Below are 12,062 nucleotides of genomic sequence, written 5' to 3' on the forward strand. Positions count from 1 at the left end.
ATCTCGGCTCACTGCAGCCTTGATCTCTTTGGGCTCAAGCAATCCTTCCACCTCAGCCTCCTATGTAGCTGGGACCTGAGGCATGTGCCACCACACCCAGCTAATTTTTTGATTTTTTTGTGGAGACGGGGTTTTGCCATGTTGCCTCAGGCTTGTCTCTAACTCCTGGGCTCAAGTGATCCTCCCTCCTCAGCTGCTTAAAGTGCTGATATTACAGGCCTGAGCCATCATGCCCATCCCCAATTGTCATATTTTTAGAAATTTTGCATCCTAGTTACTAAACCATTGGTAGATTGAAATTGGCCATGAGGGAGCATGAGCATTTACACTGAACTGGCAAACGCTGTACGTCAGGATTCCTCCTCCAGAGTCTGCTATTAAACATGTACTAGCCACCATTATATATATGCTACATACACTGCAGTTATTAAGAATTATATATATGTACATGTATACATACTATTGATAAAGTGTAATTGTTAAACATTTAAAAAAATGAAATACAACTTTCAGGGCACATTTCAGGCAAATTCATATTTATTCCAGTCTCTAACACTCTGTTGTTCCATCTGCTGTAAGATGATCAGGAGTTAGTATGAAGTATTCTTCTCTACGCACCAAAGAAAACAAAGCAAACTTCAAGTCAGTGAATTAATTACCACAGTTAAAATGCATTTGATTTTGTCCTTTTCCTTTTTCACAAGGACAACAGCTGAATACTCTTTTATGTGATGCATGATATTTTTCTTTTTCTCTTTTTTTTTTTTTTTTGAGACAGAGTCTTTGAGATGGGGTCTTGCTCTGTCGCCCAGGTTGGAGTGCAGCGGTATGATCTTGGCTCATTGCAACCTCAGCCTCCTGTTTTCAAGTGATTCTTCTGCCTCAGCCTCCCAAGTAGCTGGGATTACAGGCACATGCCACCATGCCCGGCTAATTTTTGTATCTTTTACAAAAAATACAAATACAAAGATGGTCACCATGTTGGCCAGGATGGTCTCGAACTCCTGACCTCAAGTGATCCGCCCGCCTCGGCCTCCCTAAGTGCTGGGATTACAGGCGTGAGTCACTGTGCCTGGCTCTGATGTTGATATTTTTCTGTTACAGTCCTTAGCCCAGGCATCCTGTAGCACTCCATGTCCCAGACTTTTTGATGCAGAAACAAGACTGAAGGAAGATTGTCCAATATAGGAAAGATTCAACTTTTCCTCTGTGTGTTTGTCCACTGGTATTCCTATGAGGCATTTGAGTTACAGGTAGCAGCACCTTAGCAAATGACTCCAATTCCTCTCTCAGCACACATAACCTAATTGTTACGGAAACCCGAAGGGACACCTGAATGTCCTTTCTTTCAAGGCAATACGTATGACATGCTTTCAAATCTCCGCCTGCCTACTCTGCTTACCTAAAGGGCAAGGGGAGAAAATCCAGCACTGACATAGAATCTGTAGGTTGAATAAGGCAACCAAGATTAGAGATGTAAGTGAAGAAACCCACTTTATCTGGCTTTGAAGAGAACTAGTGACTTACGGCAGGACGTTCATCTGTATCATGTTGACTGGGACAGTCCTGGTTGTTTCCAGTGCAGCTCCATTATCATCCATCTGGCAGTGGGGAGTCTCTGCTGCCCATGTGGTGCTGGCATACGCAGTGCTGCTCAGGCCCCTAACGTGAACGCATAAAACACCCCTGCAGTGCCACAGCACTGCTATGAGCTCATGGAAGGCGTATGTGGGGATACAAGGCAAGAGTTCTCTGGCAGCAACACTTGGAGGGGCCGCCTGAACAAAAGTTTTCTTAGAGGCTCATAATTCAAATTGCTAATAGGCTCTTGGGGCAAAATTGCAAAGGACAGATAGACTTGTTGGGTGGCTTCTGTTTCTTTTTGCCAGCAATCCAGGTTAATTCTGATTTCCTTCCTGGTCACTTAAAACACCTTGCTAAGTGTGTTAATTGACTTTTAAAGTTGCAAAGGGCTTTTTTATTCCATTCAACCCCTGTTCAATTTACAGGTGAGGAAACTGAAATAAGGTACTTAAGTGACTTGCCTAAAGTCACGCAGCTGGCGAGCAGTAGGAGCAGGCTTGCTGACACACTCATCTGGCATTCGTGAGGCTATCCCTACAAATCCTCTTGACTTCTGGTAGAAACTCCACCTCCACCTCCACCAAAATATCTTTCTAAATACCTTCATAGCTGGGTGGCTGGATATGTACTTTGAAGCAGAAGATGCTTCATGAAGTATTTTTGGTTTATCTAAGAACTTTGGTCCAAATACATATACAGAACTATTTACTGAGGTAGCATTACTGAATTCGCCATAAGAAACATCTTCACTTTCATCCATTAGGTCAGGATTTGGGAGTCAAGTCACAGACTACTTAAATCGGGTCTTTTTCTTCTTAGAAAATTTTATATGACTATTTTTACATTTTTGGCCATCTTCCTATTTATTTTATGCAGTGAATGTGTATTTCATGAGGCAATAATCAACCTTCACCAACTTGGCAGTTTGCTTTGTTAGCCAATTATAAGGCTAACAAAATATAAAGGCCATGACTTTGGGAGAAGAAGTGCCTTGTGACTCTACTAAGAGGTTCAGTGACTGCTGATCTACACTTTAGGACTTATATGATTACCCCATTTTTACACTAGAGTTTAGGCTGTTTGGAGTTGGTTTTTACTATTTCAGCCATCAGAATGATGCAGCATTGAATTCCTTCCAAGTGGCTAATCTAGAATGAATACATTAGCAACCCAAATCAACCTATAAGGAATCAAGCTAAATGATCTTATACTCATGTCCTTTTTTCTACACTTGGGATTTTCACGCAAGAATAAAGACTGACTTATTTGGTAATATTATGATTACAGAATTTGAGTTGCTTCTAAAAAATAATGCAGAGAGAAATACTGAAAATGAAGACTTTTTCAAATGTTATAATATGGCCATTTATAAATGACTATTTATATATGTCAGTTGCATACATAGTGACAGTTATAGTAAAACACTAGGAACCTACACTTAAAGAGAAAAAACAAACAAAATCCTGTACATAAAACAAGCACACATATATAAGGATTTGAATCTATGTATATATATTTTATACTTTTCAACATTTGTGTTTTATTACGTTAACATAACCATTTACAGGTATTCCAGAAATTTCAGTCATACACAGTGCTCTTGAATCCAAAGAATGGTCTAGTGTGTTAGCATTTTCATCAAGTACAGTCCTAGAAAATGTCAAGTTGAACAACAAGATATTGAGGCACATTGGTCACTGAATTCTGAATTCTTTAGCACAGTCAGAGGAAGTAGTTAATATATTTCATGTTGATTCTTTGGCTACTCTTGATTTTGCTTTGGGTAACATCTTCATCCTGGGAACATTCATTACCACTTAATAGCAAGATAACATTAAAAAAAAATCCTTCTTTGCCACATTTAATAGCATGTTTAAAGAGGCAGAGGTTGCAATGAGCTGAGGTTGCACCACTGCACTCCAGCCTCGGTGACAGAGTGAGACATTGTCTCCAAAAAAAAAGTGTTTAAAATGAGACCAAACCCTCATGGAGACATTTCTCTGTTCTATTAGAAATGCAATGGCATTCTCATAGATCCTCTTTCTTTTTTATGATCAGTTGTCTAACCAGAGCTGCTATGTCAGGCCTGATGACTTCAATGGGCTCCTCTGGCCTCCAGAACTTCACAACTTGACCCTCAGGGTTGACAAGATACTTCCAAAAATTCCACCTTGGTTCCTTCTTTGAAGAATCTAAAATATCCAGAACATATTTTCATGAGCATAATTTTATTCTTTGTCAAGATTTTCACTTCTGTTAGTATCTGCATAAATGACAACTTTAGTATCACGTTCTAGGATTGTCATAATATCAAAAACAAAACACCCAAATAAAGTGAAACTCAAGGTTAGAGTAACCAGATTTCAATATACTTGATGACTTCACCTATGAGTCTACTCATCTAGGATGTGATCTTAGTATCAAGAAATAAAGCAAAGTAGGCCGGGAGTGGTAGCTTATGCCTGTAATCCCAGCACTTTGGGAGGCTGAGGTGGGTGGATCACCTAAGGTCAGGAGTTTGAGACCAGCCTGCCCAACATGGTGAAATCCTGTCTCTACTAAAAATACAAAAAATTAGCTGGGTGTGTTGGCATGTGCCTGTAATCCCCGCTACTTGGGAGGCTGAGACAGTAGGATCACTTGAACCCAGGAGGCAGAAGTTGCAGTGAGCTGAGATCACGCCATTGTCCTCCAGCCTGGGGGACAAGAGCGAAACCCTGTGTCAAGTAAAATAAAAGCCAAAAAAAAAAAAAAAAAAAAATTAAAGTTGTAATCCCCAATTGCTGGGATTACAGGTGTGTGCCACCACACTAGGTGAATTGTTGTATTTTGAGTGGAGACGGGGTTTTGGCCTCCCAAAGTGAATAATCACCTTATTTTGAAAAGCAATAACTTTTTTTTTGGCAGGGTCTCGCTGTATTGCCCGGGCTGCCCTTGAACTCCTGGGCACTCAAGTGATCCTCCTGTCTTGGCTTCCCAAAGTGCTGGGATTACAGGCATGAGCTACCATGCCCAGCCATGATATCCTTTTGATAAACCTTAATTTATGTAAGAAATGTAGATGTTTTTTCTATTTATACCACTCAAGATTTATGTTCATTTTATTGACTAACGTGAGAAAAAATATAATAATTATAACTAAAATTTATGAAGTGCTTACTATGTGCCTAGTAATGGATGCTGCGTGCTTCAAACTGATCCTCTCATTTAATCTTACAGGGACCCTATGAGGTGGGTATTATTATCATCCCCGTTTTGCAGATGAGATAAATGGAGGCCTAGACACAAGGACACGTGGCTAGTGAGTGGTCGAGCCAGGATTGCTATACAGGCCTTTTTACTCCAGAGCTCATGCTCTTAACCTTTGGGCCCTATGATCCTATCTAAGTGGAATGAAACCTTAAATCACTGTTACCTTTTTGATTACACAGGCTAAGAGGGGTTTCAGAAGGTTTGTAGTGATAAAGAGAAATAACCTATGAGCTATTGCACCCACGTATCTGGCTGCTATAACTGAAGAATGATTAGTTCAATGGCATGTGCTTGGGCTTTTCTTTCCTCAGTGCACCCTCAAAATAAAGGGAATAAAGACCTCGCTGTGGTTGCCATTTATGGCGTTAGGCATTATATCAACTTTCCCTAGAAATTAAATATAATGTTTTTAGAAGATTGTGACTTCACATTTATGTGAAATATTATAGATCACGATTTGGTTTGTTGGATTAGAAGCTTGATTGCCTGAGTGAGGTCATAGTTTTATCAAAACCCAACTTATCTACAGTGAAAATAGGACTGAAGATGTCATCAGAATAAGTTAGATGAGAGAATGTTAGCTAATGTCCTTTATTGATTGATTGATTGATTGATTTAAGATGGAGGCTTGCTCTGTCGCCCAGGCTGGAGTGCAGTGTCGCGATTTCAGCTCATTGCAACCTCTGCCTCTGGGTTCAAGCGAATCTCCTGCCTTAGCCTCCCGAATAGCTGGGATTACAGGTGCCCACCACCACGCCTGGCTAATTTTTGTATTATTAGTAGAGACAGGGTTTCACTACATTGGCCAGACTAGTCTCTAACTCCTGACCTCAAGTGATCTGCCTGCCTTGGCCTCCCAAAGTGCTGTGATTACAGGCGTGAGCCACCACGTCCGGCCTTTTTTTTTTTTGACTAATGTCATTTAGAACAGTGTCTGGCACAGAGCAAGCGGTGTATAAGTACTTTATTTTTACTATTAACACACTTAATTCCAAACAATCTTAAGAAGTCGGTACTATTGATAGCCCATTTAACAAATGAGAAACAGGCACAGAGAAGTTAAGAAGCCACACAGCAAAAACAAGAGAGCAGGGATTTGAACTCAGGTAGCCTGAGGCCAAAGCCTATATGCTGTCACTACGCCTTATGACCTTTGTGCTAAGTGACCTTGGCAAGTCTTTAAACAGATTTCTGTAGCTAGCTTAATTGGAGAGATAGCCTAACACTACTGCCCTCTAAAGAAAATCAAGTTATATGTTTTTGGATTTTAGCAAAAATCTGGTAAGCTGACATATTCATCCTTGAGAATATTGTTTCAGATAAGAAAGGCAACATAAAATTAGCCACAAACATATGTTAACTAATATTGCCCAGCACTATTCATGAGAGCTGGGTGGCTTTAATGATGGGAAGGGACATTTCCCCAGATGCTAGTTACACGAGAGGAGAATTAAGATATTTTGTGAAAATGGCCATGGGCACACTTTAAATAAATTCTTCAGGAAGATGGTCGTAAGGAATAAAATACATTGGAATAGAATTATTTTACCATCTAAGACGCTAAAACATTGGTTTCAGGGGAGCATAACTCCTAGAAGTTACAAAGGATGAGATTCTGGCTCTTTGATAGTTTTATGAAGCTTTCCTGATCCAAAGTTTCAAATGAGATAGGAAAGTATTGTCCTTGTATAATTGTTTAAAAATGAAAAGCAATTTAAAACATTATACTGGTGAGGCAAGGCAGATATTTACCAACAAGAAATCTAAATGCAGGTTCTCCTTCTGATCCTAGAATCTTAATCTTGTGGAAGATGGGGAATGTTACTCCGTAGTTTTTTCTTGCAAAAGATTCTACCTCCTTGCTCGGGCGGGGCTCCGATTCTCCAAACTGATTGCAGGGAAAAGCCAACACGCTGAAGTGGGATGGTCCAAACTCTTTGTGCAGTTCCTTCAGTGCTAAGTAATTTCTGTCTGTGAGTTGGCAGTCACTAGCCACGTTTACAACTAGTGAAACCTCCCGGAAAAAGAAAAAAATCCAACCGGAAAGTGAAGCAAAAGATTTTAAAAAATTCTGCAAGTAGTTAAAATCCTAAACAATTTGGGGGGACTATAACCTCTGATTGATGTTTTTTTCATATTTTTGGACACACAACGTTCTATTGAAAACTGTAACCTAGATGCCTGGGTTAAGGCCCTGAAATAGTACTGCCATTAAACAAGCATTAGGTACTCATGAAAGTTTATTTTTAAATTAAAGATAAAACTATGATCCTTGATAAGTGCTTTTTAAAGTTATTAGATTATAGAACCAATACTTTTATTAATAAATGTCATCATGTTCACATTACTAACTATAAGTATTTTCCAAACAACTTTATATATCAATTCAGCACAAAATTAAAGCATTTTAAAGAAAATGAGATAATCGGAATTTATTATTTAGAAGCAAACTATCAGAACTCTAATAATGAAAGTGATGTACTAATACAATTACTCTGAAGACTAAATTCCAACTTATGACCATGTAACAGCAAAAAATGATTTTATTAAGAGGAATAAACAGAGACAAGGAGAAACGGTAACAATAAAAATCAGATGATGCAACTTACTTTGCCTTTATACTTTTCCAGAGAAACAGTTCTTCCTTTTGCATCCTTCACTTCAAAGGCATAAAAGCTGTTGATTTTAGGTTTGAGGAATTTTAGTTGTAGAAGAAATAGCGTTACTGTGCATAGAACCATAGACAGCAAAACTGCAAATACCTTTGCTCTGGGCCCGGAACATTTTAGCGGGTAAGCTGCAAGAGGCTCCATGTTGGAGGATTCTAGAGGGAAGTCTCAGCAGCCTGGAATTCAAGGAGGAGCTGAAACTTGAAACCGGCTTAGTTTAACGGAAAACCAGGAAGGACAGACTGCCTGCCTTCACTGCTAAGGAACAGAAAAACTTCTTCTCAGAGGGGGAATGAAGCGAAACTCCTGAATGAAGCAAGGAGCTCTGCAGAATTTCAAAGTATTTGTGATGTAATTATAATTTTTGCTAGAAAAATCAGTACATTTTTGGTAGGTCTTTGACATTCTCCCTACAAAGAAAATATTTCGCCAGCAGATGGTGCTCTTGTAACTTGAAAGCTATGGAGGGCTCATCCCCATGCTAAGCGTCCTGTGTATTTATTTAACAACTGTTTGGATGCAGAGGATACAGTACAATGCTCAGCAATAGTTTAGAATGTAGATTAAATGACCATATACTCATATGATGTATAGCCTGAAGGACGTTACTATTACATGTATGGATTAAATATGCTATATGAGTTCAGGAAATTTGTAGTGGAAAGAGCAGTGAAATATCTGAAAAGGCTATTTACCCTGACTCATCTAGCTAAGGCAATCAAATACCAGGTGAATACAGTCAAAATAAATATGTTAAAAACAGGGAAGGTGTTAAAAAAGCCCTTCTTTATCATAAAGCAAACTATAGTCCAGTGTTTTTCAAATTTCTGATCATGACCCCCAGTCAGTAGTGCCCTTTACAACGTAACTGGGTACAAACATACACAACTGAGAAACAACACTTCTTCTTTGAACTGTGATGCACCCCCACCTGTTGCATTTTAAAACAACCCAGTTCTGACCTATCAAAATGATTTCATCATTCACCAATGCACTGCAACCTATAGATAGAAAAAACTGAGGCTGGGCATGGTGGCTTGTGCCTGTAATCTCAGCATTTTGGGAGGCCTAGATGGGAGGATCACTTGAGCCCAGGAGTTCAAGACCAACTTGGGCAAGAAAGCGAGACCACTGTCTCTAAAATTTTTTTTTTTTTTTTTTTTAAATTAGCTGGTTGTGGTGGGGCATGCCTGTGGTCCCAGTTATACAGGTGGCTAAGGTGGGAGGATCGCTTGATCCCAGGGGGCTGAGGCTGCAGTGAGTCATGTTTGTAGCACTGCATTGCAGCCCGGGTGACAGAGTGAGACTGTCTTAAGATCAAAACAAAAGAAGAAGAGGGAAAAAAGAAAAAATTGAACTCCATAATAAAGTAGTAATTTAGCAGTTAAGTAAGGCAATTCTACCAAGAAAACCCTGAAAACAAACAAATCCTGCAAAACCCATCTCTACTTGGGTACATCAGCTAATTACTTCATTTTTTTTCTCTTTATTTCCCCCCACTGGCTGTTGCCTGGCACAGGCAGCCTAACTTTGCTGTTGCTAATGGTCATGAATTTTAGGGGTGGGTATGGGGAGGCAATTGAAGGCTGCATATCTTAAAAGCCATTCACTTTCAATTCTGCTCTGTTTAAGACTCACAGCAAGATCTGGATGAAGGGGCATTATTCCATTTGATCACGATGTGTTTCCAGAAAGTGCAGGGAATGAGCTGAGACGCTTGTAGAGTGCCCTTCCTATCACTGTTAGCTTGCGGATCTCCAGAGAGGGTGCTCAGGGCGCTGCCTGCTCTTCAGGTGCCCGCTCTGTGGTATGTTGTGTTTTTGGGTGGCTGAGCAAAACCCATAGCCTACTGTGTAAAACCTGTGAGAGAAACCACTCTACTCCTACTCTCATGGCCCAGTAAGAATGGATACAGTAGAAAAGGAAATGACTGTGCAGAAAGTATTCCCTTTTAAACATAATTCCTAGTAAAGAACAAAATTGTATCACTTCCTGATAATTTTACTTTGGTGTTCTCTGGCTGAATTGTTTAAAAAGTCAAAGTCCCTGTGTTTGTATGACATGAACACTGCCATGTTACTTAAGCTCTCTGGCCTTGCTCTCTAAATGGGATCTGGGACCTTCCACAGCACCATCACCTGGACATTTGGTAGAAACACAGCATCTTGGGCCCCACCCCAGACTTCCCGAGTCAGAATCTACTTTTACAAGATCTCCTCATGACACATACACACGTTTAAGTTTGAGAACCTTTAGACCTCAGCCTTTTTTTGGTTTCAGAGCAACAAGAGTCTTTGATTTCTCTGTTTTCCATAGTGGATGTGTTTCATGTCTCTATGAATACACGAGATATTTTAACTCCTCAGGCTGTACAAGCAAATGGCTCAGGAGCATGCATTTTAAAATTAATTCGTAGAATACCTGCTATAATTTGAGCCACGTAAACCCAACTCATTATAACTGTGTTTTGAGGTGGAAAGAGAGTGATTTATCTCTGGCAGGGATGTTGACTGACCACTGCTTCAGCAGGGCCCCACAGGGTGATATTATTTTGATAAAATCACTGTGATAATTTCTAGTTCATTGTTTTATAAGTACAGAAACTCTTATCAAGTGATCCAGAGATGAATGGATTTGAAAAGGCCAAAATTATGCTGTTACAAACTTGCATGTGATTGCTGAATAAGCCAGTTTTTACAACCAGAAATAAAACATAATGCAGGCCTGATGTTGAGGTTGGTTTGACCACAAAATTCCATATTATATGAATACAACTTTGAAAACTTAAGTGTATGTCTCCTGTCAAGGATGAAATCAGAGCCAGTTTGTTAACTTAATGTTCCTAAGGCTTAAGAGCTTCAAATAATGAAGGCATGATATATAAATTTTCACACTGGCCCATTAACCAAACATGCAGACAGCACTTTGGAGAACTCATGTGCTGGACAGCATTGGATGAACACAGATTTTGACCCTGGCACACCTCTTCTTTGTTGTTTTGGCAGTCTTTCTCTGCATACATTTTGATGTCATCATCTCTCAGCCTTCTGGGGATCTGCCATCATTGTTTTCATGTTCTGTCTATACTAACTCTATTCTCAGACTATAGATATATCAAAAATGGCACATTTCTCTGCGTAAGGGGTAATATGTTAGAAAAACCACCAGCACTCTTTCAGTAAATGAAGGAAGGCTTCTTACAGGAGGGGAAGAGATTGATGAGTTCATGGTGAAGGCAGGAGGAAGCTACCGGGTCAAGAATGGGATAAAGCAGTTGACTCAATTATCAACCAACTCAGGCACTGGAAAGGATACAAATAAGGTGCAAGGGAAGGAGCCAGCCTCATGCAAATGTAAAATCAATTTTGGAAATATGAGAATACACATGAAACAGGGAAGGATTACAAGGCAGCAAATAACTGAGTGCTAAATAAATGACTTGTTGTTGTTGTTGTTGTTTTTTTTTGAGACAGAGTCTTGCTCTGTCAGCTAGGCTGGAGTGCAGTGGTGTAACCTCGGCTCACTGCAACCCCCACCTCCTGGGTTCGAGTGATTCTTCGGCCTCAGTCTCCTGAGTAGCTGGGACTACAGGCATGTGCCAAAACGCCCAGCTAATTTTTGTATTTTTAGTAGTGATGGGGTTTCACCACATTAGTCAGGCTGGTCATGAACTCCTGACCTCGTTAGCTGCCTGCCTCGGCCTCCAAAAGTGCTGGGATTACAGGTGCAAGCCACCACGCCTGGCCAATGACTTATGTTTTTAGAGAGCTTTATACTGCACACAATCTTCTTTAGTATACACATTATTTTCTTCACAATAATTCTTTGAAATAGGGAGCAGTTAACTCAGCCAAGATCACAGAATTAGTGAATGGAACAATGAAGAATAGAGTTTTGAACTTTCGACTTCATAACCAAAGTTATTTCAACTTCATGAAACTGTTTCTGTGTAATAGGTAAATAAGTTTATTTAGAAGGAAACATGGTAGGTGAGGAGATGGCTGTAGTACTCTGGTGGAGAGGTCATACGGTTTGGCTGTGTCCCCACCCAAATCTCACCTTGAATTGTAATAATCCCCACATGTGAAGGGTGGGGCCAGATGGAGATAACTAGATCATGGGGGTGGTTTCCCCTATACTGTTCTCGTGGTAGTGAATAAGTCTCACAAGACCTGATGGTTTTGTAAATGGGAGTTCTCCTGCACAAGCTTTTGCCTGCTGCCACGTAAGACATGACTTTGCTCCTCATTCACCTTCCACCATGATTGTGAGGACTCCTTAGCCATGTGGAACCGTGAGTCCATTAAATCTCTTTCCTTTGTAAATTACCCAGCCTCAGGTATGTCTTTAATAGCAGTGTGAGAACTGACTAATACAAGGGGTTTCATTCATCAGGAGGCATTTCGTTTTATAAGAGATCACTGTATAAGCGCCCAAAAAGGAGAGGGCATGGAGAACACCACCAAAAGGCTTGTCTGTGTGTACTGAAGTTATCTGGAAGGGGCCACAGGAAGTCTGCAGAACAGCAGGTCCAGATGATAGATAAAGAGTCTTAGT

The 12,062-nt window shown here is 40.1% G+C and overlaps 2 protein-coding genes across 5 annotated transcripts in view; one reads left to right on the forward strand and one right to left on the reverse strand.

Annotated features, from left to right (window-relative positions):
- The window catches only part of CDC20B (cell division cycle 20B), a 54,243-nt gene that overhangs the window by 309 nt on the left and 41,872 nt on the right, over positions 1-12,062 (forward strand). The gene's annotated exons all lie outside the window — the stretch shown is intronic.
- On the reverse strand, positions 520-7,724 carry GPX8 (glutathione peroxidase 8 (putative)). 2 transcript variants are annotated; one of them, XM_011996759.1, is made up of 3 exons: positions 7,446-7,724; positions 6,589-6,850; positions 520-3,776 (listed from the first exon to the last, which is right to left on the reverse strand). In XM_011996759.1, the coding sequence occupies exons 1-3, from the start codon at positions 7,647-7,649 to the stop codon at positions 3,613-3,615; spliced, it is 630 nt and encodes a 209-aa protein (XP_011852149.1). In that variant the 5' UTR covers positions 7,650-7,724; the 3' UTR covers positions 520-3,612. The 2 variants fall into 2 exon arrangements, with proteins under 2 accessions (XP_011852149.1, XP_011852150.1); XM_011996760.1 differs by having other exon boundaries at positions 7,599-7,666.

This window comes from Mandrillus leucophaeus, unplaced genomic scaffold, assembly GCF_000951045.1.
Source record: "Mandrillus leucophaeus isolate KB7577 unplaced genomic scaffold, Mleu.le_1.0 Scaffold523, whole genome shotgun sequence".
NCBI classification, from domain to species: domain Eukaryota; kingdom Metazoa; phylum Chordata; class Mammalia; order Primates; family Cercopithecidae; genus Mandrillus; species Mandrillus leucophaeus.

Excerpts from the sequence above, each read along its gene's own strand:
- GPX8 (XM_011996759.1), bottom strand. The coding sequence starts at position 7,649 with ATGGAGCCTCTTGCAGCTTACCCGCTAAAATGTTCCGGGCCCAGAGCA. Across the intron at positions 6,851-7,445 it reads TGGAAAAGTATAAAGGCAAA|GTTTCACTAGTTGTAAACGT; the intron begins GTAAGTTGCATC and ends TTTTTCCGGGAG. Across the intron at positions 3,777-6,588 it reads TGCATTTAGATTTCTTGTTG|ATTCTTCAAAGAAGGAACCA; the intron begins GTAAATATCTGC and ends TGGATATTTTAG.